The 25,199-nt window shown below is 40.5% G+C and overlaps 1 protein-coding gene across 3 annotated transcripts in view; it reads right to left on the reverse strand.

Moving 5' to 3' along the window:
• The window catches only part of tsnare1 (T-SNARE Domain Containing 1), a 242,440-nt gene that overhangs the window by 109,824 nt on the left and 107,417 nt on the right, over positions 1-25,199 (reverse strand). For all 3 annotated transcript variants that reach the window (XR_004898681.1, XR_004898680.1, XM_031322750.2), the window contains exon 9: positions 7,418-7,490. Coding sequence is in view for 1 of the 3 variants with exons in the window: in XM_031322750.2 (XP_031178610.1) it covers positions 7,418-7,490 (73 nt within the window). In the remaining 2 variants the exon portion in view is untranslated. The remainder of the gene's footprint in view (positions 1-7,417; positions 7,491-25,199) is intronic.

Below are 25,199 nucleotides of genomic sequence, written 5' to 3' on the forward strand. Positions count from 1 at the left end.
AGAAGTTAATGGGATGAGACAGAACATGTTTAATGAACTGGATGGTCCAAAATATTTGGTATCACCACATAATTACCCACATATATTTACAACTGGCCTATAACAGTGAGAGTGCTATTGATTGTTTTGGTGTTGTGAGAGTGAAACACCAGTTCAGAGATGTGGGTAAAGACTCAGTGTTTCATGTTGTAATGGCCTCTGATAATTACTGCACCACTTGAGCGTGTTGAGAATTCCCTTTTGAACTGAACAAGAGCAGGAGGTTAGGTGAATGAATTGTGCTGATTGACTAAACGCACTTACTCTTTTGATGAGTTGAAGAAGGCGGAGCAATACATGTCCAGATCAACCCCAACTCATAAAATATTGACGCTTGGTCAGTGTCTGTCAGCGTCAGATACTGACGCAAAAACCTTCCTTTAGCGTCTGTATGGAACGCACCGGGCAGAGCAACAGCACGACCGTGGCACTATAAGATGACGTAGTATTAAGAGAGACAATGGTAGAGAGTAGTATGGAAGACCCAAAATCCACGTAAGGAGGTTGTTTGGGGGGGGGGGGGGGGGGGGGAAAACCGGGGTTCATGTCCTGTACTTGTCCCACGTGTCACTGAACCGACATTTGTAACCCCACCCACAATATTTTCCTAAACCTAACTGTCCGGTTCTTGTGCCGCATGTCAGTTAAATGTCCCGACCCATAGCATCAAAAAGTGACGCCATGAGTCCCAACCAAGCGCGTCTAAATATGACGCTAAAGCAGACTTTTTGCATCAATAACAAACGCCAAAGGCACTTGAGTGTCGCTTTTTGATGCTCACTCTCTTGCCGTATCCGGTCAGCAAAACAGCAAAAACGTCCTTCTTGCAAAGGAGCGATTCAAGTGCCGTCTTCTGTTCCTCTTTTAGATAAAAAGCCAAATCTAACTTGTTCATTGTAGCTGCCAAAGCCGTTTCAAACAACTGGTGTTCATCAGTAGCCATCTTGCAATGTTTACTAATGACTTTGACGTTGCAGCGCTGTCGTCATCTGTTTAGCTCACCTCTGGCCCGCCTATATCAGATACACCGATGTGATTGGTGCAGCTCAGCACAAGGGCATAGTTAATGAGCATCATTACTGAATGCCAAAGTGACTCGCTGAGCAAATTCAAATTGTGCTCTCGTGAGAACTCTGGACTTCCAGGGTATAAGAGAGCTTGAGGAACGTATCAAACTCTCGCTGCTCACACACGGGTTGAAGGAAACAACACTGATGTTATGCACTCTAACGTTAGTAGTAACATCGTTTCTATATAGTAGGGAAAGCGTTATGTTAATGAAGGCCGCCCAAAAAATCCTAGACTTAGAAATGGTGAAAAATTGTTCAACGGTCTAACTCCACAATTAAGAAGTACACAGTAGTAGTATTTTCTGACATGTACAATGTATTTAGAAAAAAATCACTAATTTTGCTTTACCCAGACTTTAAGAACATTAGCAGCACATCTGTTCAATTATAAGCTGACTACTAAAGGAAGCTTTAATTCCAAAAACATTTTTTTGGGCTCGAATTTCTGTGGATATTAATGGTCCCCAGATGATGATTCCTAGGGCCCTATCTTGAACTCGCAGTGTCTTTGCTAGTTTAAGACCGACGCAGTTGTCAATTTCCCGTCCAGCGCCCACGTTGTTTAAATAGAAAATCCACCTGCGCCCATCTGTGCGCCCATGGGCGTGCTGGTCTTACAGGGAGGTGTGTTCAGGTGCATTCTTGGCGTATTGCTATCTTGAGGCAGCGGAAAGTGTTCGAACCATTGACCAACAAAAACCTGGTCTAAAGTCAATAACGCAGCATTTCATTGTTATTTCAACAGCGCATTAGTAAAATGCGTTCTGAGAAAATTCATGTTCTCAAGAGGATGAACCCATTCCCTCCATGAGCTTTACTCTAGTGACACCTTAAGTCCACACTGTCAATGTTGTAACAATGATTTCTCATCCTCATAATTGTATGTATGGGTCTGATTTTGATTAATTCAAGCCCCAAAGGGAAGAAACCCTTTTAGGACGCTATAAGATTTTCAGTGCCACATTTTGGACAAATTCATTCAAACATTACAAATACCAAAATAAATACAGTAAAGTACCAGATCTGTAGTACATTGTAATATCCAATAGGAATAAGCCCCCATCCAATCCCAGAATGTTACTCACCCTGTAAAACAAAAAGAATGCACTCTTGAAATGTACAAATTAATATGTTTTTAACACCTCTTTTGTTTAGTATGTCAGAGTTTGTGTCTGCCTGCTGAGCCAACCTTATTGATTGCCTATCTCGACTCAGGCTTTAATAAAGTGTGCCCTTAGCCAGCATGAGAGGCCATAAAAGCACAAATCCTTCCTTCTTGAGCCTATTCATTTCTTTGTATTACCTGCTGCTTTTGCTACAAACGCCTCCACAGCACAATCACATATTATTCATATCCGCCACTACAGCAAGAAACCCTTCAAAAAAGACCAAAGGCAATTTCAGCGCATCTCTTTTAATAGGGGTAAGGTCCATTATCACATGGCTCTGTAATGATCAGATTGGACTTCTGCTGTGGTATAATGCCATGAACTCTGCAGTCTTCCACAGAGTCGTCTTCTATCTCCACGTTCACCCATTTGGGTGGGAGCACACTGTGTTTCTCTACCCATGTCCAAACGCCATTTCGTTCACATGCAAATGACAAAATGGCTGAAAAACTCAGTGCAGTTCATGCGTGTCTGATTATGCTGTACAAGCACGAGATGTAGCAGAATTCACAACTAGAAGAAAGAACCGAGTGTGAGGGAGAAAGGGTGGAATGTGTTTAAGTGCACAACATTTCATCTCATTCAATTCTCAGTAGTAGTTCCCTTAGTCTTTGATTCAACGTTTTCTTTATTCTCTATGTTAAAGGTCCCATGGCATGAAAATTTCTCTTTATGAGGTTTTTTAACATTAATATGAGTTCCCCCAGCCTGCCTAGGGTGCCCCAGTGGCTAGAAATGGCAATAGGTGTAAACCGAGCCCTGGGTATCCTGCTCTGCCTTTGAGAAAATGAAAGCTCAGATGGGCCGATCTGGAATCTTCCTCCTTATGAGGTCATAAGGAGGAAGGTTACCTCCCCTTTCTCTGCTTTGCCCGCCCAGAGAATTTGGCCCGCCCATGAGAAAGAGAGAGACATCATGGCTTGCAAACAAGCAAAGTGGCAGTTGGTCAAGGCCACACCCCCACCCTCCACCTTGCCCCCCCCTCTCTCCTCCTCAATAGCATTTAAAGCTACAGACACAGAAATGGCACATCCTAAGTAAAGCTCATTGTGGGACTGGCTCTAGTGGCTGTAATTCTGCACCAAGGCTGAATTCCGGGAAAGAGACTTCAGATACAGTATTAGGGGACCACTAAGGTCTATATAAAAGAGACTTCAGATACAGTATTAGGGGACCACTAAGGTCTATATAAAAGAGACTTAAGATACAGTGTTAGGGGACCACTAAGGCCTATATAAAAGCATCCAAAAAGCAGCATGTCATAGGACCTTTAAGCTTCAAGCTGCAAGGTATGTTCTAATGGCTCAATTTGTTGCTGTGACCCCGAGAGCATAATGTACTGCAACCTAAGGAAACTGAAGTTGTTTTCTTCATTTGCTTGTGTTTCGTCTATTTGTATGTGTTTCCTTAAGGTGCCGCGTGTTTGTGTAGTTTGTGCCGTGTTATATTCATTTCATTGGAAAGCATGTGGATTGTTCAAGTGTGGTGGTTCATGTAAGTATGGTCCATTTTGTTCTTGAAATCTTTAGGTTTCATTTCAAACAACACCATACAAATACCGTCAATTCTTAAATATGGTTAACAACCTTTATTTTTCATACATCAACTGCAGAGACAACCAGGCTTTTATTTATATAGACTTATATTATATTTTCAGCTGGATGTCCGTCCCCTTCCTCTTTCTTTGTGTTGGCGTTCTAAACTCTGGTGGATTTCTGAGGACTATGGTTAACTGCTCCTCAGATCTCTGCAGGGTAAATCCAGACAGCTAGCTAGACTACCTGTCCAATCTGAGTTTTCTGTTGCACGACTAAAACTACTTTTGAACGTACGCATGTTCCACCAAAACAGGCTATTTTGCAGAGGCAACGTGGCTCTGTCTTAGCACCCCCCATGACAATTGTGTGAATAAAACCAGAGCATGTTTTTCTCCAGCTCAGAATGCTGTGTGGACTAGCCAGACCCTCCTCCGCAGCACCGTAATGCGAGACTACATGGATGTAAACAACACAGGTTTTGCAAATAATGTATGGGGAAAGAAATGCATTCATCACATTTGTTAGACCTTAAGGATTCAGACAATGTATTGGTGAGAAACACTGATGTAAAAATTACGTGCACAGTTTTTTCACCCGTAAAAAAAGTTATGTCGTCATTTTTCATTTGCAATTTTAAAACTATAGTGCGTAGTTTCTGTTTCCCCCATGAATATGGGCCACCGAAAAAACACTTTGGAAAAACAAAAAGAAAACCACCACTTCTCCATTGTGTGCACCATTCATTGCCTAAATGTCAGCCATAATAATTAAGAACAGTGCATTGGGGAAAAACTTTAAAAAAGGGGAAAAAATACAGGTATTCCATTCTTGTAGAACTGTGGTGAGTCAGCCCGACTCTAAAGGGTATTTAAAGGCCATCTACATTAGCCTGATTGAAGGCTGCAGACAAAAGGACACTACAACAAAAAGGCAGCAATTAGCAAAAGTTATTGGGTCCCATTCCTTCCAAAAAGCTAATCACCCACACCTACACCCATACACACACACAGTACAGTCTTCACAATTTACAGTTTTGCACCATAAATCTGAATAAAGTGTGCATTAAGCATTTGTACCAGCACTATTTATATACAGTATTTATTAAACTACTAGTTTTATCTATTAAACTAAAATATTATTAAACCCAGCTCTTTGCTATTATCTCTTATGTCTTGCCCGTTGTCAGATATAGTCAGCTCTGCATGGCCTGGGTATGTCTACAAATATTCACTTGTACTTTAACTATTTCACCATTTTATTAACTTTTAATATTCCATCAAGATTCCCATCATGATTGAAAATGTCAGCGTTGCTTGGCTGTGTTTTGTTGCTTGCATGTCTACACGTACTGAATGTGGATACTGTTGATGTATTACAACACTCCCATCAGCGTCACATTTAGACTCGCTTGGACGGGAGTTTTGGCGTCTCTGGATCGGGATGTACGTTTAACTGACGTGCGGCACAAGAACGTGGCCAATTAGGTTTAGGAAAAAATGATGGGTGGGGTTACAAAATGTACATTTCAGTGACACGCGGGACATGAACCCCGGTCTCCTGGGTGAAAGTCCTGTGTTATTTGACCCAACCTCCCACCCAACCAACCTCCTTACTCAGATTTTTGGTCTTTCATACTTCTCTCTACCATTGTCTCTCTTAATACTACGTCATCTTACAGCGCCACAGTGGAGCTGCTGCTCTGCCCAGTGTGTTCCATACAGACGCTAAATTTTTACGTGATTTTTACGTCGGTATCTGACGCTAAGCATCAGTATTTAACGAGTTGGGAGTGAGAGCGGGTTGTGTATTACTGTACTAATGTCACGGAATGGTGTGTGGACTAGCCAGACCTTCCTCCGCAGCGCTGTGGAGATAGGTCTGGCAATTGCAAGACTAATTTTACAAAACATATTCATATGACATTAGAAATGTGCTATATATGGGCGCCTGGGTAGCTCACCTGGTAGAACGGGTGCCATATGCAGAGGCTCACCTTGACGCAGCGGCTCAGGGTTCGTGTCTGACTTGTGGCCATTTGCTGCATGTCTTCCTCCTCTCTCTCTCCCCCCTTTCCTTTCTATTAAAGGCTAAAATGCCCCAAAAATACCTTTAAAAAAGTTCTGGAGCGTCATTCCAGTGCATTCTGACAGCACTTCACCCCTGTACAATATCTTCAGAAATAAATGGAAATATACCAACTTCATGACATCCAATTTTTTTATATATGATGTCTTTTCTTGTTTTGCTGTATTCGGGACATTTGTGGGCGTCAACCTCTATGAAAATGTAGCGACCAGGTGCCAGATCGTAAGCACGCAATCAAGCGGGAGCTACGAAAATGGCAGCCACAGTGGCAAAAAAAAAAAAAAAACACAAACATAGTGAGGTGAAACTATGACAGATGGACAAAGCTTGTTCCAAAACCAGAGTGAATCTGGGGTTGAATTTCACCTGCAGGCAAGCACTAAATTCTACTCGTTCTGCCTTTACGCCAGGACCCACCAACTACATATTGTATGAAATTGAGTTGCATATTAAACTGGGCCTACAATAACGTAGAGGGTGGCCATTTTGTGGTGCACACAACACTAAGCTATTAAAATAATTGACATATGTATATGTCAACAATTTGTTTTAATGTTAAACATAAATAAAGCACAGTGAATCATTAAGCTTAACTGTACCTGTGGATGGCTACCTAAGTACAGGCCGATAAGCCTTTCATCAATGTTTTGTTAATTTTATCTTCATATATTCATCTTTATTTATATTTACCTTTGCTAATAATATGTTGGACTCATGTTTATGTATATTCTCGGACATTTAGAACTTTTTTTTTTAAATGATTAAACAATAACTTGACCCCCCCCCCCCCGCATAACTCTGAGCATCCCCTGTTGAAGATCTCTGCCTTTACGCCTAAAAAGTTAAATTAGCCTACCACTTAATTATTTGGTTAAGTTGGCCAAAAAACAAACGTAAATGAACTGACTCTTCTCCAGCCACAGGTTAAAGTGTTTTGCAGCACTGAACAGCTTGTGACAATCACCTCAATTTAGAAAGTCACCTGCCTATCAGACCCTTGACTTCTACTCAGAATCGATCCACAACAATATTTTTCAAGTATGTATGGTTGGTTGACATTTGTAAGTAACAATTCTCTTGAGAATGTTCATGATGGAGCCAGACATAGCAGATGGCAGATTTGTGACCCAGCAGCAAAGTCTCTATATCTGCCTGTGCGCTACGTTTAGTTGTTTTTTGGTCTAAGTCTAAATCATTGCAGGGTGCGGAGAGCCGTTTACAGATATCAGCATGTCTAAATGGATTTTCTCTAACAGTCCAATGTTTATATACACCCAGAGCATTTTGCGAGGTAGAGGTTACAAAGTTACTTTTGCCCAGCAGAATTTTCAAGCTCATGTTGTTATTAATCAAGCATATCAAATTGAAACATGACCACAAAGGTTATCTTTGCTAATTAAGTCAGGGACAACAATGTGAACAACATTTAACACACACACACACACACACACACACACACACACACACACACACACACACACACACACACACACACACACACTCACACACACCTTACCTATGGCGTCGCCTTGTTCATGGACCATACTGGCCAGATCCTTCATGATTTGACTGACGTCCAGCATATCTCTCTGTGGAGAAAACACAGAGTATATACTCATGTTACACCGCAATTCAACTCAGTGTCTGACATCAGTCCTGGCACTGATTGGCTGAGAACACATAATAGATATAGGAAACCCAAAAACCCCTGACTTGTTAATATGGTTAATGGTCTTGCCATTAGCACTTAGAAATTTTACTTGAATTTTATCACATTTATTTCCTGGGTATTAAAACATTTGCAAAGTGTTTCGTCGTGTGTCCAAATATGAATTTGGGTTCTTCCCTGGGTGTCGACTTTGATGTGTGATAGCTAATTAGGCTAATAAGCTATTAAATGAGAACTCCACCGATTTAGCATTTCTCTCCTGTAACATTGTCAGAATCACAATGGACAATTTAAAACAAAATCAAAGTTGGTGCATCCGAACCGAGATTTTTTTTATTCCATGCATTATTTCTCATTGTCAAAACCTAGCCTGCAATACCCACAATGCAACTTGAATGTTTACAGTCGCAAGTGGGTGCAAATAGACATAAAAAAATCACCCAAGGTTGCCTGAACTAAGACAAAGATGTATCCTCCGAGTTTAAAATGTTTCAATTTGAGCAACAAAAGTCACTAATACCGGGGCCTTAATCAAGCCCTATGTAGCGTAACATACAGACACAACATAACAAAAAGAACTGGACCTCCTCATCAACTCGTCTGAGGCCACACTCTGCCAGTGGTAGCCTGGGTAAACCCTGACAAACTTCCGGCAAATTTGAGATTTGCTCTGCAAGTCAGTCTGGCGAAGAGCCCATTCAAACCCATTTCCAATGTCCCCAAAATCGAGGCACCAATCACAACCGCTGAGGCGGACTTTACACCAATCACAACCGTTGAGGCGGGCTTTACGCAACGACGATAGCGCAGCGACAGCGAGCGGCTTTTTGTTTACATTCAACATGACGGCTACCGAAGCGCACCCGGATTGTTGGTCTGATTGGTTGGACTATCCAATACGCCCAGAGGCATTTGAGCGGCGTCCGTTGGTGACGCCCCTTTGGAAATGAACTGTCAATGAACCTTCCCCAGACCCTTCTCAGTTACAACACTTACTCAAGTACTCTACTTAAGTACAAAGGTTGAGGTACTTGTACTTTACTTGAGTCTTTTCTTTTCACTTTCTACTTCTACTCCGTTACATTTCAGAGAGAAATATTGTAGTTTTTACTCCACTACATTCATCTGATAGCTTTAGTTACTTAAACTAAAATTAAGATAAAAAAAAAAAACACAAACAAAAGTTTATATTTATCCTATGTTTTATTATAAATGAAACTAGCCAACAATATAACGGCCTACAAGTCCAGCTGAAATGATTAGACCATTAAACACACAACTGTTGGGATCCTTTACACTTTTTTTTTTCTGCATTGAGTAATTTTACTTTTAATACTTTAAGTAAATTTTCCTGATGATACCTACATACTTTTACCTAAGTAACATTTTTAATGCTGGACTTTTAGTGGTATTAGTACTTTTACTTAAGTAAAGGATCTGAATACTTCTTCCACCACTGCACTCTGCACACATAAAATCAGTTTGTACATTGCTAGCTAGCTTACAGCATGTGTACAGACAGTATTGGCTGTTTGGGGCAAATACAAATACAAATCTTTATGATGTTGAACAATACCACCATTAGAATTATTACATGACTGTTACGATTAGGGAAATGGCAGTGGTGAGCTTGAGGATTTAATAAAATAAAAAGTGATACAACAAAAAGGATTCCTGAAGAAAGCAGGCAAAAATGGTATCAAAAACTGTTGAACCGAAAGACCAGGCATCCAAAACAAACTGGCACACCGAGACAATGGGGGTAAACTTACACACACAATGATCTGACAACAGACAAAGACAACACAGAGACTAAATACACAAGGTAACGAGGGCTCAGGAACAGGTGAAACACATCAGGGTGGGGCAGACAATCACAGAGGCGGGAAAACACAAGGCAGGAAGTAAAACAAGACATGACAAGGGAGAAAACAGACTACAAAATAAAACAGGAAACTGAAGCATAAAACATACACAAGGATGAAAACAGGGTAAAACGCAACAGAGAACAAAAGAGACAGTAAACAACAAGGAAACGGGGGATGATTTAACACAATAAAACAGGAAAAACTATAACAGAAAATCGCAACCATGACAATGACTGTATATTTAGCTGAATTTGTTTACTATAGAAGCGTAAAGTGTGTCCTCTGTTGTTGTGCCTTGTCAGTTGCTATGTTTCCATCCACATGTCAATCGAATTATCTGAAGTTCGCTAAAAACAGTAATGCGAATAAAGCTGGTGAAAGTGTGTTTCCATAAAACGGCTTTAAAGCGAATAAAATCCTGTTGCGTAATGACGTCACATGCTGTTTTGCGATCAAATTGGTATATTGAATAGATTTGAGGCATTTTATGGTGTTTCCATTCATTTTCACACTAAATAGCACAACATTCAATCTTACATTTGTGAACAAAGTTTGCTTGCTAAAATGGATCGTGCCGTCAACCTACAAATGAATCATATTGCACAAGTTGTTATAGTTCTTATGTACCAGCTGATAGTGACATATCAAGCTATAAGACAACAACGACGCTATCAAAACATTGCTATGATGATGCAGATTCACGTAAATGCCAGATGACAAAGATTTTTGCTGTCTAAAATAGCTGTTATATTTCGTTCGTAAATTAAATTTCATACAGTAAGTCCCTCATCTCCTCGTTCATCCACTTGTCTTGTCATCTGTCTTTGGTGACACCCGGCGTGGCTGCGAAGAAAACGGAAATACGTGGATACGTCTTCGTTTTACGGCCCGTTGCTACCATAAAATGACCTAAAACGAAATCGCATTTCATTATATATTCAGTAAATAACATTTCCGTCAGCGTTTATCGCATAAGCCGTTTACCGATTAAAAGAATATCGATGAGGTGGAACGTACAAACTTTGTGTCGATATTTATTAAATTGAATTTTACTGTTTCCATTAGGCATTTTTCATTCAATATTACTTTATTCGCATAAAAATGTGTAGATGGAAACATGGCTAGTGACTTTGTTTGTTTGTTAATTTGACTGACACAACGCTTCCATTGCTGAATGTCGTGTTTGGTGACCACAGGATTGGTTTGGTTTGCCGTGTGTGAGCTGACAGGGATGAGAATCAGCAGCTACAACTCTGAGGCCATGGAACAAAAAAAATGGTGAATTGCCTTTTTTAGACGGAAAATGTTTACATTATCAGTTATTGTGGCGACTGTATTCTTGATCAATCAGTTCATTGTTCCTGTTTATTAGTTGTCTGCAAATATTGAAAAATGCCCATCACAGTTTTCCAGAACCCAAATGTCTTGTTTTTTTCTGATCAATAGTCCAAAACCCAATGATATTCAGTTTACTCATGGTGGATGACAAAGAACCTTTGCTATCTGTGCATAAAATGACAACAGTTCTGGTCATCTGCTTAATAATAGTGGCATCGAATAGATTTCCTTTATTAAACCCCACTGGTTTTTGATTGTTATTTGATGTCTTATTACAAGACCACAGATGTGCACATGCATTTGTAAAATAAAATCAAAATTGAGTTCCCTTTCCCTGTATAATTGAAAAATTTTGACTTGGGTTTTATCCTATATGGCGTGTGCTTGGCTTGACTTAACGTAAAAAAAAAAAGCAATTTGAAGTTTTTGTTCAATTATTTCTCTGTAAGGGCACAGAGCAAACTAGTGCAGCTATGGTTAACCACAGCAAATTCTCTGCAGTCCTTAAGCTTTGTATATGCTCTTAATGTTTCAGCTCAAAGCAATATGAAAGCTTATAAAACCTCTGTCTATCTCGTGCTCACAGGTCCCCCCTTTCCTCCATTATGGCTCCATGCAATCACAGCTGCGTTTGTGTAGCCTAACCCACTGGGCCATTCATCACAGGTGGCAGAGATTGCTGTGGAAACTGGCAGCCATCCTGCCACTTGGCAAAAACCATTTGAATCAAGCCAAAAATTCCCCCTGGCTGGAAAACCTTGTGATGCTAAAGACTGTTTTGTATTTATCTTTGGGCAACCCTGTCTATCATGCTGTAATAGAATAACAAATGTATTTTACCTGGCAAAGTATTGGGCAATCAGGGCTCATTTCATCATAACGACATGAACAGTGTGTAACCAATTTAGCAAATAGTGTGTGGAAGTGAATGGCAGCGAGAGAGAGACACACACACACACACACACACACACACACACACACAGGGAGAAGGCAGAGATGTGATAGGTTGGGACCCCTGCCTGAGGGCTGAGTGGGTGGCCAGGCTTCGGGCCAAGACTGTGCCCTTTTCCATATTTCATGGGCTTTAAATTCTGCTCATCTAGCAGCCACTGGATACTGGCACTGGGCTGGGAACCAGGACCGGAGATTGTTCTATCACATTTCGAACAACAGGTTTACTAGAGGAGATTTTCTTATCACCCAGGGCAAGTATATTAGCACTGCTCAGAGATAGTTTCTGCTTCAGTTCCTGTGGGGACCTGATCCGGTATAGGGAAGGTAGTCAGAGTCAAGGGTTGCTTTCACACCTTTAGTTTGGTCCACTTGGTCCGGACTAAAGAAAAGAGTACAGTGGCCTGTCATTGCACTCTGTTCAGTCTTCACACTAGGGATACAACGATTATCGGCTCTGGACGATTCTCGGCCCGTTTTTTGGCAGTTTGCAGATTATCTGTATCGGCGTTTTATTTGCCTGATAACCGATAAAGTTAATTAATTAAAAAGTGCGCTACTTTGCCTCGGCTACAGCTCTGTGTCTGTCCCTCTGCTTCGGTTTCACTCACCACTGAGTCTGACTTAATGTCCCCCCCACAACACTATCTGACTCTCTTTCACTGGGGATTATGTTGAATGTTTCTAATTTATTAAATAATTGCTTAAGGCGTTCAAACAAAGTTTTGTGTTGGAATTTGTAACATTCCGAAATCTAAATTTTTACTTAAATATTTTAATTTTCACTGTAAATGCACAGCAGGTCCAAATATCGGTTATCGGTTTTATTAACTATTACTGTAATAATCGGTATCGGCCTTTAAAAACCAGCATCGGTTGATCCCTACTTCACACATGGCGTGTCCCAAATCCATACCACACGTCACCAAAGTGACCAAATAAACTATATTCAACCCAGAGAGTATGCATTATAAATATGGCCGATCTTTGAGTGCGCTGTTGATGGATATAATCTTCCCACAATGCAATGCAGAGCCAGAGGAGCTACTTAAAGCTGGGAAATGGTATAGTTTGTGGACAACAAAAACTAGCAATCAATCTAAAAGACATTTTTATGTCTGTTTTCTTATAAGTTTGGTTTTTATTGGTTATTTGATGCTATAAAAACAGGGCAAAACATTGTGATTGAGGGGGGCAATAAAATAAAAAAAGCAACAGAGATGATTTCTAGTCCCTCCCTCTTCAGTCAGCCAGCCAGCCAACTTAAGCCAATGTAAGCTTTGGACAGATCATAGGATTTCCCAAACAAGAATAACTACCGCACATATAAACACAAAACTGCTTTGCTAGCTCAATGTTGTTGTAACTTAGATATCTGCTGAAAAAAAAATATTTTTCCATCGACAGATTTTTAGCCCCACATTTAGCAAGCAATGGTGGAGTAATATTTGCAGCGATAGGCATGGCGTGCTCAAACGGCTCTGGGTGTGCCGTCATGCTGATTTCAGCACGTTCTGAATGTCTAGTTGACCAATCAGATTGACTGGTCAGATCTACTTGTTTGTATAATGTCCCAAATTTACTATTACACAATCCTGCATTATCACCACAAACAAAACCGCATCAGTGTTTGCTTGGAAACGGACCGACAGGGACCGACATTCCCAGGTGGTGTTTGGTGCTGCTGTTTTGGTCCGAGTTCAAATAACATCTTTCACTCCAGCATTGATGAACCAAACCTAATGGTTAAACACAACAGAGTTTGCTTGAAGTGTACCAAACAGGGCAGGTGTGAAAGCACCCTAGGATGTCTGGTAAATGTTTCCATAAGACACAAATGTGTTGATTTCTTCATAAGGAAGGCTCCTTACTAAGTGAGGTGAGCTAAATTGGTGACCATAATAGAGCTGGTGAAGTTATCTAAATGCCAAAAGGTCATGCCATTTCCTATTTTTCAAGCCAAAGAAATAGGACAATCCTTAATGGGGGGGGAAATGGAAAAATGTTGTTCCATTATTCCTGGCTCCAGCTATAGACATCTTACAATGTCATGGTCAATAATGTCACATCACATTGTACACAGCGTAAATACAAGCAGCAGTGGGGGAAACCATTCGCGTCAGCCTCTCAATGTCATTCTGAGTTGGAGATACCAGGAAGTTCTGAAACTACAGTATCACCCACTTGGTTTAAAGAACTACAGAAGTACAGAAGTGTCAACAAAGGGGTTTAAAAATGCATCTAAAAATGCATACATCTAAATAAAAAACAATGTTAACACAAATACAATTGATTCAGGTAATTTGATAGGAGCTGCGCATTTGTGTCTGGTTTCACTTTAATTTGTAACAAATTGTTACAAATATGGAACATGATATAAAAAAACTGCTAATTTAGGATATAATATCGGAATAATGAATGAATGTGTTTTCCCATTGTCCAATTTTGGGGACTGAGTACCCCAGGGCGCTCATGTGAGGGGGTCCAAAAAGAATGCTAGAATGAATAGCTGTGGATGCGGGAAGGGGCCCATAGATAATGCCTTTCTACAGGGCCCAGAATTTGGTGCTGCTACTCTGCTTTTTTATCTTTACAAATGTCACGTTCAATGTAACTAGAAGTGAAGTAACATCTAATTTGAACCCAAACCACAAACCTTTCCTAAACTTAACTAAGTAGATTTGGTGCCTTAACATAACCAAACTGTGACCATTTCACAATGTTAACGTGTTTAAATTTGTGACCTTATGTTCAAAACCCCAGCCAGCGTTCTCTGGTTTAGATATGAGGTCGTATTTCCGCCACCGCTAGGGGCACTACTTTATGATATGCTTTAGAGGTTAGGAACAAACAACCTATATCGACTTGTTTGGCATGAATGCAGCATTAGTGATAGCTGAATGTTCTGCTGAATTTTCTCAGCACTGTAAGGAATTCTCCGTCACATCTTTCCTTCAGCACATCATGTTTTCATCATAGTCAAGGAAAATTGGCAAGAAAAGGTAAAAGGACATTATTTGTGAATGATTCACCCTGAGCCTGCAGCAGCTCCAAGGGGCAGTGCACTACAGCTGGCCCTGAACTGCATGCAAACAATGAACTTCCTGTTCGGGGAACAATAAAGTGCCACAGCACGCTTGTTGCGTTCCACAAATCATAATAGTCAAACATAATCTCAGTGCTGACGCTCCCCTCTGCTGGTCCTCCGATGCCTCCTGTCAATCCTGCTGCTGTTGTTATTGTGTGTGACTGATGAAAAGAACAAAAAATTAATGGCTCCAAGGGTTTGTATATTTTCATGAGACTAAAATGTCAGACAGCGATTCAGACATCTGTTCTATCTGACACTGGGGCCGCTGCAGAGACAGCAAAAACACAATTAAACTTGAGGCCAAGATTTAACAAAAAAAAACCAAAATCACAAGCACAAGAGGCAGCATCTGATTGGCACCTCAGTCACCAGCGCTGCAATCCTCGCATTTCTCCAGTCATAAGGATCTGTCTGATACTGGTTGATATGAACACTTGTGGGAGAGACTGCAGCTCGATCCAAAGCTTTGCAACCTGCAAATTGTCTGATAGATGATGGGCAAAAAATGGAAAAGTGACTTCGCCTTCCTGTAGTTTTCATGCTCATGTTAACTCAAGATTGTCCGATTCATCAGTTGCAAACTCAATGAGAATTTTCTGTGTGTTTACTTTATTCTTCTTGTGTCTTGGAAACCATATATTCTTCTTTTAAAGCCAAATTTGCTGTGCACAGTTTGATACCTTACAAGGTATCAGCACAATTAAATGAAGATGATTAACAATCCAAGACATGACGGCGAGCAGCAGGGATTAGAGAAAGTGCCATATACAGAGCATGATTCTCCCAGCAAGAGTTTCATGCAAAGATTGCGGTTTATAGAGGCCAGAAGCATGCATGCTAATATGTCATTCAGTCTTACAGTGCAGAGTGGTGGTGAGCATGCGTGGAGGTCTCCTCTTGTGCCTGCAGAGGGAAGTGTGGCACAGCAGAGCCTCCTATCAGCCTCTTCCTGGTGAACCAGCGTCAGTAAGAGCTGATTAAGTATGCAAGACAGCCACGGGGAGGAAAAGCGCTGATAGACAACGCGACCCTAAAGAGGCGTCTGGGAGATTTAAGGCGTTTTCACACCTTGTTCAAGTTACTTTGAACTCTGAAGTGCTCTCTCCCACGTAGTTTGCTTCTTTTGGCCAAATGAGAGCACAGCAATCAGAGCGAGACCTCGCTGAGAGAGAAGTCTCTCAGTACATTTCCGAACCAAATTGACACCTCCTCTGGACTCTGAACGTGATCTGACTGTGATCAAACTACAGAAAGCATCACATGCTGTCTGTTCATGTGACTACATTCATTCACATAAATTAAGAGTTTACATGGTTTCTCAACCTTCTCCTGACTACCGCCCTATTTTAAGGTCCTAAAAATGTTAATGAACCAAGCAGTTAGAGAGTTTTTTTCCCTCCATTTCTTTAAAGGGTTTTTCGATCTGGACCCTATTACCTATGTTTTTGTGTCTAAGTGACTGATGAGAACAACAATCTTTGACATTGGTCCAGTATTAAGCAAGAACGCAGGCAGCAGCGAAAACAAGCAACAATGTAACGTTGATGGGCAATTGTGCACCTTCAGTTTCCATCCACTAAAAGTGCTCGTTTTGCCACTGACAGGCTCAGATTATTATTCTAGTGTCTGACTACATTATGGAAAGGATCCCTACAGAGATAGTTTTTTTGTTAAAGAGTAAGATCCTTTTTGTTTAACATGAAACAGCCCCGAAATCACAATCAACAAACTCACCAGACTCCATTAAAGTAAACATTTATTTCGTAAAACACTCAAAATTATCCTTGTACTGTTGCAACAACCACATTACCTTGCTGTAGATCAATAAAAGTGTATCGTATGAAATGGCAATCACTGATGGGGATTTCCTGGAATTGTCTTTACTTTTCAGATTTTTGATTTTGATTTTTTCAGAAAACATGACCCTGACATTACCTTATAGTTTGCCTATTATCATATTATTACTTTTCTGTTACCCTCTAGACATTGCCATTGTTATTATGAGCTATAACCTGGTTGTTGCCTTTAAAATTACCATTGTATTACCCACTTGTTACACCATATAAACACCCTATTACCTTGTAATTACTGAGCTATAATGTGCTACCGCAGTCTTTATGGCATTATTTTTGCTCCACACTGACGTAGTGTAATTGAGTAAACGTTTGATCGTTCCCAAGTGGATACAAGCACCAAATTTGGTGTGGTTATTCCTCTGGGGCCAATAATTTGAAAAATAACGTTAGCCACTTGATTTTTCAAAATGGCTGCCATTTTCCAAGATGGCCGCCATTTCCGGCATTGGAAAACATGTATCTTGCCACATAATTTTACTCATGGGACATATTTCAAGGTTTTTTACCTTTGAATCCTATGTTTTTGACTACGAGGATGTCACATACATATGTATTTTGTGTTTTGAGAGTGTTTTTGTGGTATGTAGAGTAAATGTGAACGCTTTACAAGCTTTTTATCTACTCCTCCTGCTTCGCTGGATCTGTCGTACATCATGAACACAAACTTTTCTAAAATCTTTAGGTCGCTGTCATCCATTCTTGGAGGGTTGTGGCTGAGCTGGCTGAAGATTTCAGAGGCTTTGTCCACTATATTCCATGTTTGCCAAGCAATCTTCTTCCCTTTGCCACAGAAGGCTGAAACAACATCACAGCCAGTGAATGCATGAAAGAAGAGAATACCACTGCTCTTCTCCCTTCCAATACTGCCCTACAAAGGCAAAAGACCTTAACTCGCTAGAGTGTGAAACTGAGAAAAATGACTTTAAAGTTTCTGTTTTGTCCAGACAAAAGTATTATAGGTAGGACTCCCAAAATTTGACAACTAGTTGCTATAATGAAGAAATGTTTGTATGCAAAAAAATCTTGAGCTCAAAATTGACCTTTGACCCTTGTTTGGCAGTTACTGTACTCTGCCTTTGTATCATGTGCCAAAAACAAGGAGTCGTGCAAAGGCAAAAGGCAGTAACTGACATATAATCAATATTTGCTTGCTGTTCACCATACTTACATCCATTATAAGAACACCTAACCAAGGTCTAGTCATCATGGTATTAGTTTTAATTATATAGAAGACCTTTGGTTGTTCCTATTTAGTGCTATAATGATCAGGATAGTGCAGCAACACTAACAGTTAAACAGTATGACAGATAAGTTACTTTGCAGTACAGTATACAATATGAATAAATACAATAAATATTTTCTCAATAAAGAATTTAATTATAATTGAATACAAAGGTATATTTATTGTTTAACGATAAATATATTATGTTTAACTTGTTTTTTTTTTTTGCAAGGCACTGTATCCGTGTCATATTCTCATTAGGGGCTGAGCCCCCCTACAGGTCTGATCCTAGAACCGCCCCTGGTTAAGGGTTAAGGGCCACCCAACTGCTCATGATGCACAGTCAACAAATTCAACTTGGATTACTACTTTTTAACTCTGAGATAACATAGACAGAGTTGACCGACCATTTAGGTTAGCCTACTTTGTACGGACGTTAGTGATAACTAGCTGCTATTATGGATTTGTGTACGATCTGACATGAACACCTGCAAGAAGGAAATACAAACACGTATGGATTGTTGTGGATACAGCAGATGACGTGCATTGCTATGGATTATATCTTCCATGGATTATATCGGATTGCATGGAAAGGTAGGATGCCTGTGTATTTAATAATTGGTTTTCGGCGTCTGATGTGAGGCTCCGCCAAGTGAGGAGGTGTGTCAGCATCACCGTTAGCGCTACGTGACACAGATTAAATTTAGCTAGCTCCGGGCTGTCACTGACGTTGACAGATCTGAACCATCGCCACTTTATTTCAAAGATGTGTCGTTTGTATGTTACGTGGTTTGGTGATAATTAAAAGCGGCAAACTTTGACAGTATGACAAAGCCAGAGTACAGTAACATCACGGCGGCACAGTAACATCTTTCTTGATGCCTGGCTAAACAAAGTCAGAACACCGTAACTCAACTTCAGCGTGCCGGAACAAAGGCAAAGAGCCGTAACGGCTGTTACGGCGTTCTGCTGTGGTTTCTCGTATCGTTTTGGATGTTACAGTTGTCATAGCCCTTTATTTTCTCGTTAAAACAATCAAATTGACTCACGATATTTATTCACATGATAAAGGAGGTCTCAAATAACCCAAAAATGACATTAACTCATTTTTGACCAAACATGATGTTACGGCGTTTTGCCTTTGTAGGGCAGAATACATTGATAGAGGTCATGTACAGGAATCCATCTTAGGTTCATTCCTTGGCCAAAAGCGAGCCAAAATTGTTGCAGACCAATGTCCTGAAGAACTGGTAGAACACTGACTGCTATATCAAGAACATCTGTGTCACTGGCTTTGACCATGAGGTTTTTGCTGCCATTTTTGGCTGCATGTTTAGCGTGGACAAAGATCCTAGTGTCAGCTTCCTCATGACTACATGGACTTACATCATCTAGGTTGATGGAGTGGTTGCTGGCAGCTTGATCCTCTTTGGTCACTATAACCACATTTGGTGTTAAAGTTTCTGCAATTCTGTCAGCGAGGAAGTGGAACAGCTCAGTTTTATTCCCGTCATCTCTGAGAAAGTTCGCCAGTTTGTGGGTATTTTGCCATTGCTGGTCCCTTTGTGTCTGGCTTCATGTCCTCTTTTTGACCTAGCTTCTGCCTTCAAACTTGATTGTTGGTAGATGTCGAAGACTATGTCTGTTCTTTTGTATTTCACAGAGTATGCCTCTATTTTGGGGAGAACCTCAAATGCAGCGTAGTGGTCAAATGTTTTTGAGCTCCGTGGTGGCAAACTGTTCACCAGTGCTGAGCCATCAGTAACGATGGTTTCTGCTTCTGGTTCAGTGTCAGGGGTTTTGACAAGAGACTCAAGGATGGCAGCCAGCTGAGATTTCTGTCCATTGTGGAGCTTCCCAACATCACTCAGGGCAGCAGGGAATGGCTGATTCTCATGTCTAAAGAACTCCTTCAGATCACACTATCTGCTCTAGCATGAGATAAACAGTTTGGAGAAGAGCTGGCAGTCCTCCAGCACCTTTTTCTTCAAAGAATTGACAGAGGCTTGAAGAAGTTCATGCGGTTCTTCTTGATTGGCTCAGAAAGTTTGGGTTATTCTTCTTCAAGTCCTTTCATGATCTGTTGGAACTGGGTTTTGCCTCTCTCACAGTGCGTATGAATCAATGCAGCTGCACTTGGGTTTGCAATATCCTTTGTGTCTAGTGAAAACAGATCATGGCTCTCTTCCTTGAAAGGATTGCCCATATCTTTCAAGACACTGGTTTTCTAGTTGACTTTATCAATTTATCAAGACGCAACACTTGAGCTTGTTTGGTCTGCTCATGGTGGCTGGTTTGATCTGTACCTTATTTGGCTCCAGATGCTGCATCGTACTGCAGCTGACTTCAGGACTAGCTACCATCCACCTTCTTAGGGCTGATGGATCTTCAGTCAGACCTATTGCACCCCCACTTCCCTTGATGACAGCATTGGCCTGTTCATGAGCTTGGTCTATGGCCATTGCAGAGAACTCTCTGCTTGATTTGAACACATTTTCTGTCTAGAGGCCTTCATTTATGTTGTGTGTGGTATCATTGTAATCGTTGACCATCAAAACACGGGGGTAGACATCATCCTTTATGCATTTGAATGTTTTGTTCAGGACATATCATGCAAAATACATAATTAGGCTATGGCGGAAAGTAAAATGGCAGCCGCGACTGACATGACGTTTTTTTTTGCGATGGCTAACGTACCTTTTTAAAAGAGCACTACCCACTGCGTAATTGTGCCATTTTTGGTGCTTGTATCCACATGTGAACGATTGAGAACAGTGGAACATGCGCTGTATTGTGTTCTGGAAAGTACATTGTTGTGTATCTCAGGTGTAGACGGTTTAGGGAGCACATCACTTGACTGCCATGTCAACTGTGTTTGACTGTGCTCAGTGACGTATCCACTCTTCTTAGGCAAGATTAGTCATCATTCGCTGTCAACACTTTTCATTTCAAGTCCCTTCTGTTGCCACTGCATACTGGCAAATCCATAGCCCACCATGGAGGAACAATTTTTTCACTACGTGCTGAGCAGCTCAATACAACTCTGTGTTCCAACCAGTCACATGCTATCTGTGTTATAAAATCCCTCCATCATATTACATTTAAAGGTTACCTCAACTCTCCTGCACCTTAAGCATTTAATTACATACTGTAATTACATTCCCTATGTGGTATTTCTGTGCTTCAGTGAGAAGACCTTCTGCCATTGCTATTTCATTTAAAGAGAAACATGAAAGCATTTCTTGTTAACATGTTTCAGTGGAAGTCCACATACTTAATTGTGTTCTATACTGCATGTGCTGGATAATTATTCGGAAAACTGACACATGGGCAGACCTCTAGCCTCTGTTATGTCTCATAATGTTCTTTACTTCCATATGACAGATGTCTTCTTCTATCTGAATTAATTTAAACTCATTCACATACAATCAAGTACCAAGTACCCCTAACTAATAACTAGTAACAATTAAGAAAAATGTTCTTGTCAGATTACATTTTTATTTAGCCTGCCAAGTGCTTCAATAGTAAAATGGTTGGTTCATTGACATTTATGAAAACATGTCTTTAATGGTATCAAGCCATGCAGATAGTTATGGTTTTATTTGCCAAAATTTTGAAAGATTTCGACCTCTAAGATTTCTGCAGCCACCTAAATACAGACCGCCACTAATTGTTATAACTTTTTGAATTATATGCAATACCATAAAGTTGTGTGTGCAACATTTTCATCGCATTATAGCCACACATTATTAACATTAATAACATTTTATTACCATGTATTAACAAATACATAACATTTGTGATCATTAAGACATTTCATCATTCTAATTATTGTATTATGGCCATTTCTATCTATAGCTCATTTTAGCTTCAGACATAATAATGATAATGTCGCCCGAAAAATGAGTTTGGAAGACTATAGACATTGCTGCTTTGAATGGAAAATGTTGAGATAGAACTTTTTTACTCCTTGATGGGTGTAGATGAATTATCAAGAATATATTTAGAAAAATTGGTTGGAATCTTGTATGTTTCCTACTTCATTTATTTGGCTCTTGTAAATTTCTGCATCCACTAATAGTTCATATTGTGTTTAGTAAAAACTGTATTAGACAGATGATTAACATGCTGTTTTGTACATGTATCTATGGTGATGTATTCGTTCCATGACTGATCAATGGACTGTATAAAAGGAAACTTTGGTGAATAAAGCAAACTTGCACCTCGCTATGCGTGCGTTCAAAGTTTTTTAATAAATTATAGTCAGTTAAAGGACAAATCTGGCGTAAAATTAACCTAGAGGTTAATAACACATGATTACCGAGTCGACCATTCTCTGGGATTTGTTTTCATGCTAATCAAATGTGTCCAGTTTTAGTGCAAACCGCTAATTAGCTTATAATGCTAGTCGTCGTGGCAAGGGTAAAGTAAAAAGAAATCTCTATTTCTATACCACTAACAAGGCTCAAAATATCACCACACTTCCACGGTAGCGTAATGAGGGTCCCTACATGTAAACCAAAGCATTGAGAACTTGTGTTTCCCAAGATGGCGCCTGCCTGTATACGTGAACGGTACCGTCTTTATAAACTATCTTTTTAATAAACTGTCTGTACACTTACAAAGTTCTCAATGCTTCGGTTAACATGTAGGGACCCTCATTATGCTACCGTGGAAGTGTGGTGCTATTTTGAGCCTTATTAGTGGTATAGAAATAGTGATTTCTTTTTACTTTACCAGTGCCCCAATGAGCGTTATAAGCTAATTAGCGGTTTGCGCTAAAACTGGTCACATTCAATTAGCATGAAAACAATCCCAGAGAACGGTCGACTCGGTACACATGTGTTATTAACCCCTAGGTTCATTTTGCTGTTATGCGTCTGTTAACATTAGTTTTTATGTCACATTGCTATTTCATGTTGTTATGACAGTTTAGTCTGGGAAAACTTTCACTGAGAACTAAATGTAGCTCAGCGGAAATTCTGTCAGGGAGACTTCAATTACGTTGTCTCTCTTCTCTTTAACTGATCAGATGGTAGTTGGGTGTTATGTTTCTGTATACTAATCAGAATCGGGCACGTACGTTCAAGCCAATCACAGCATGACTACCATGTTTTAAATCTGTTCTCTCTCTCCTGCTTATGTCAGTTGTATTTTCAGACGAGAGTGCGAGTGCGACTAGTAGTTGTTGGCTTATGGCATTAGTGTTTTTCTGTGTTGCGCCTGGTACGGCGTGTGTGTCATTTCAGGTTAAGAGCACATTTCAATTCACCTTTTCCGGCCGTGTCTCGTGTGGTAGCAAATGATGTCTATCCTAGAAGATTTCTCTCTCGCAGTTGTCCTGCAAGCAGTTTTTCCGTAGCCCTGGCGCATGCACGCGGGTGCAAACAGTAGCAGCCTAGCAGGCAGAAATCACTCCAGAAGTACTTTCACACGACTACAGTCCTGGGGATTTTGTCTTGTTCGTAGCTCCCGACTCGCCGCATGGCCCGCTTTGAACTGCAGCTGGCCTCCAGCGCGACTCTCAGCCGTGGCGTTGTACGTATTTCGGTCGGGTTCATTACGGCAGAGGAACCGGCATGTCAACTCAGCTGGATAATCCAACCCTTCGAAGTTAAGTTATCTCATCGGGCATATTTTGTTCATTCATGTTTGCCGCCCACCAGTAATGCGGATCAGGTTGCTGTGGCCTGGAGTTCCGGGCTCTGTCTAAACTCTGGCTTCTGCCACAGATTCCTCTGCGTCTCTGGGGCCTATTTACCGTAAATTCTCTGATAGAGACAGCGGGGACGTCGTTTTACTTCTATACATGCATCAAGGTTAATTGTGCACTTAGACAGGCACGTCTTTTCTCTATGGGCTCACTAGGCAAGCTGCTTTTTAGTTTTTCCGACATTTTTTATTTTATTTAGCGTGCTATCATTTCGGCTGACGTTCTAAAATTCACATGCGCATTTACATGCGCATTTACAGTGGATTCAGTTTTTCAACAGGTGTTGCTCTGGACATGGATGTATTAGCTGGATGGTGACACTGAAGTATGCTAGGGCTGAGCGCTCTGCGCAGCTGCAAACTGAGCTTGCCTACGTAGTTGTGGTATGAGCAGCCTGTCCGAAGTTGTAGTCTTCTGATGGTTGCGCATGAGTAAACTCAATCATTTCAATGTTGCAGAGACGGAGATTGAGTTATATGCGAGGAATAATGTAGGCAAGGGGTAATTGTTGCTAACTAGAATGCTAGTTAACATTAGTTATTTATCTTACAAGTAATGGTAGCCTTTTTTACTATAAACCGTCTGTTATGGAGCACACTGACATACAAGCTATGGAGCATTTATACATTGTGTTTCTTCAGATAAATGTACGAATTAAGTCTTTAACGCTTCAGATGTAAGTTACTGGTGTCAAGTGACGTCACTGGATGCTACGGCAGGTGAGTACTTGTTAGCATCTAATGGGCATAGTAAGTGTTTTGTCCCATATTCGTGATGTTTCTGGGCTTAAGTACTGGTTAATACTTGGGCAGGTGTAAGATTCTTTCTCGTTAGGGAATGACACGTTGTTAAGGTTTGTCTTCGGAGCTGTCGTGATATTTGTCAGTAGTCATGCTGACGTCAGCAGAATGCATAAGGTACTTATATTCTGCATTTGTGCATAAATATACTCATCATCATTGTTGCCTGCTTACTAACGTTTTGTGCGGTATGCTCACTCATGGTGGGTAGCTCACATTAATTATGTTTCATATATGGTCTTTCAAAGAAAGTATTCTCAGCATAATATTTATATTGTACAAACTATCTAACAAGCTGCATTGCTCGCATCAGCTATTTACTTTTATTTTCATCTCATATCTGTGGGGGCCTCATGGTGTTTTACGTTTTATTTAATCTATTTACAAATATGTGTTGTTCATTTCCACTAAGCTTCCTATGTTGGCAATAGATTGGTGTGAGTCCTGCAAATCAGATTCTGACTGATTCCCGGTAGATGTGTTGGAACCGGTGGCAGCCCAGGTTTCTAATCACTACGTGTATTCGCTTTCAGTCATGGCTGGTCTCGGCGGTTAGTCTTGCATCATTAAAGTGCGTTGTCTTATTCATGGACGTGCCAAACTCAGCATGGTGCATATGGGTCGCGTGTCAGCATTATGGTCATCGCATCCTCTTATTTCATGGATCCTTCTTGCGGTATCCTATGTCTGACTTTGTTACTTTTTACCTAGATTCTGCGATGCCCGCTGAAGGTGAGTATTTTGTGTATTTACCCAGACACTTTCTATCACTTATTAAATATGATTTTTG

The sequence above is a fragment of the Sander lucioperca genome, chromosome 10 (assembly GCF_008315115.2).
Source record: "Sander lucioperca isolate FBNREF2018 chromosome 10, SLUC_FBN_1.2, whole genome shotgun sequence".
NCBI lineage: Eukaryota > Metazoa > Chordata > Actinopteri > Perciformes > Percidae > Sander > Sander lucioperca.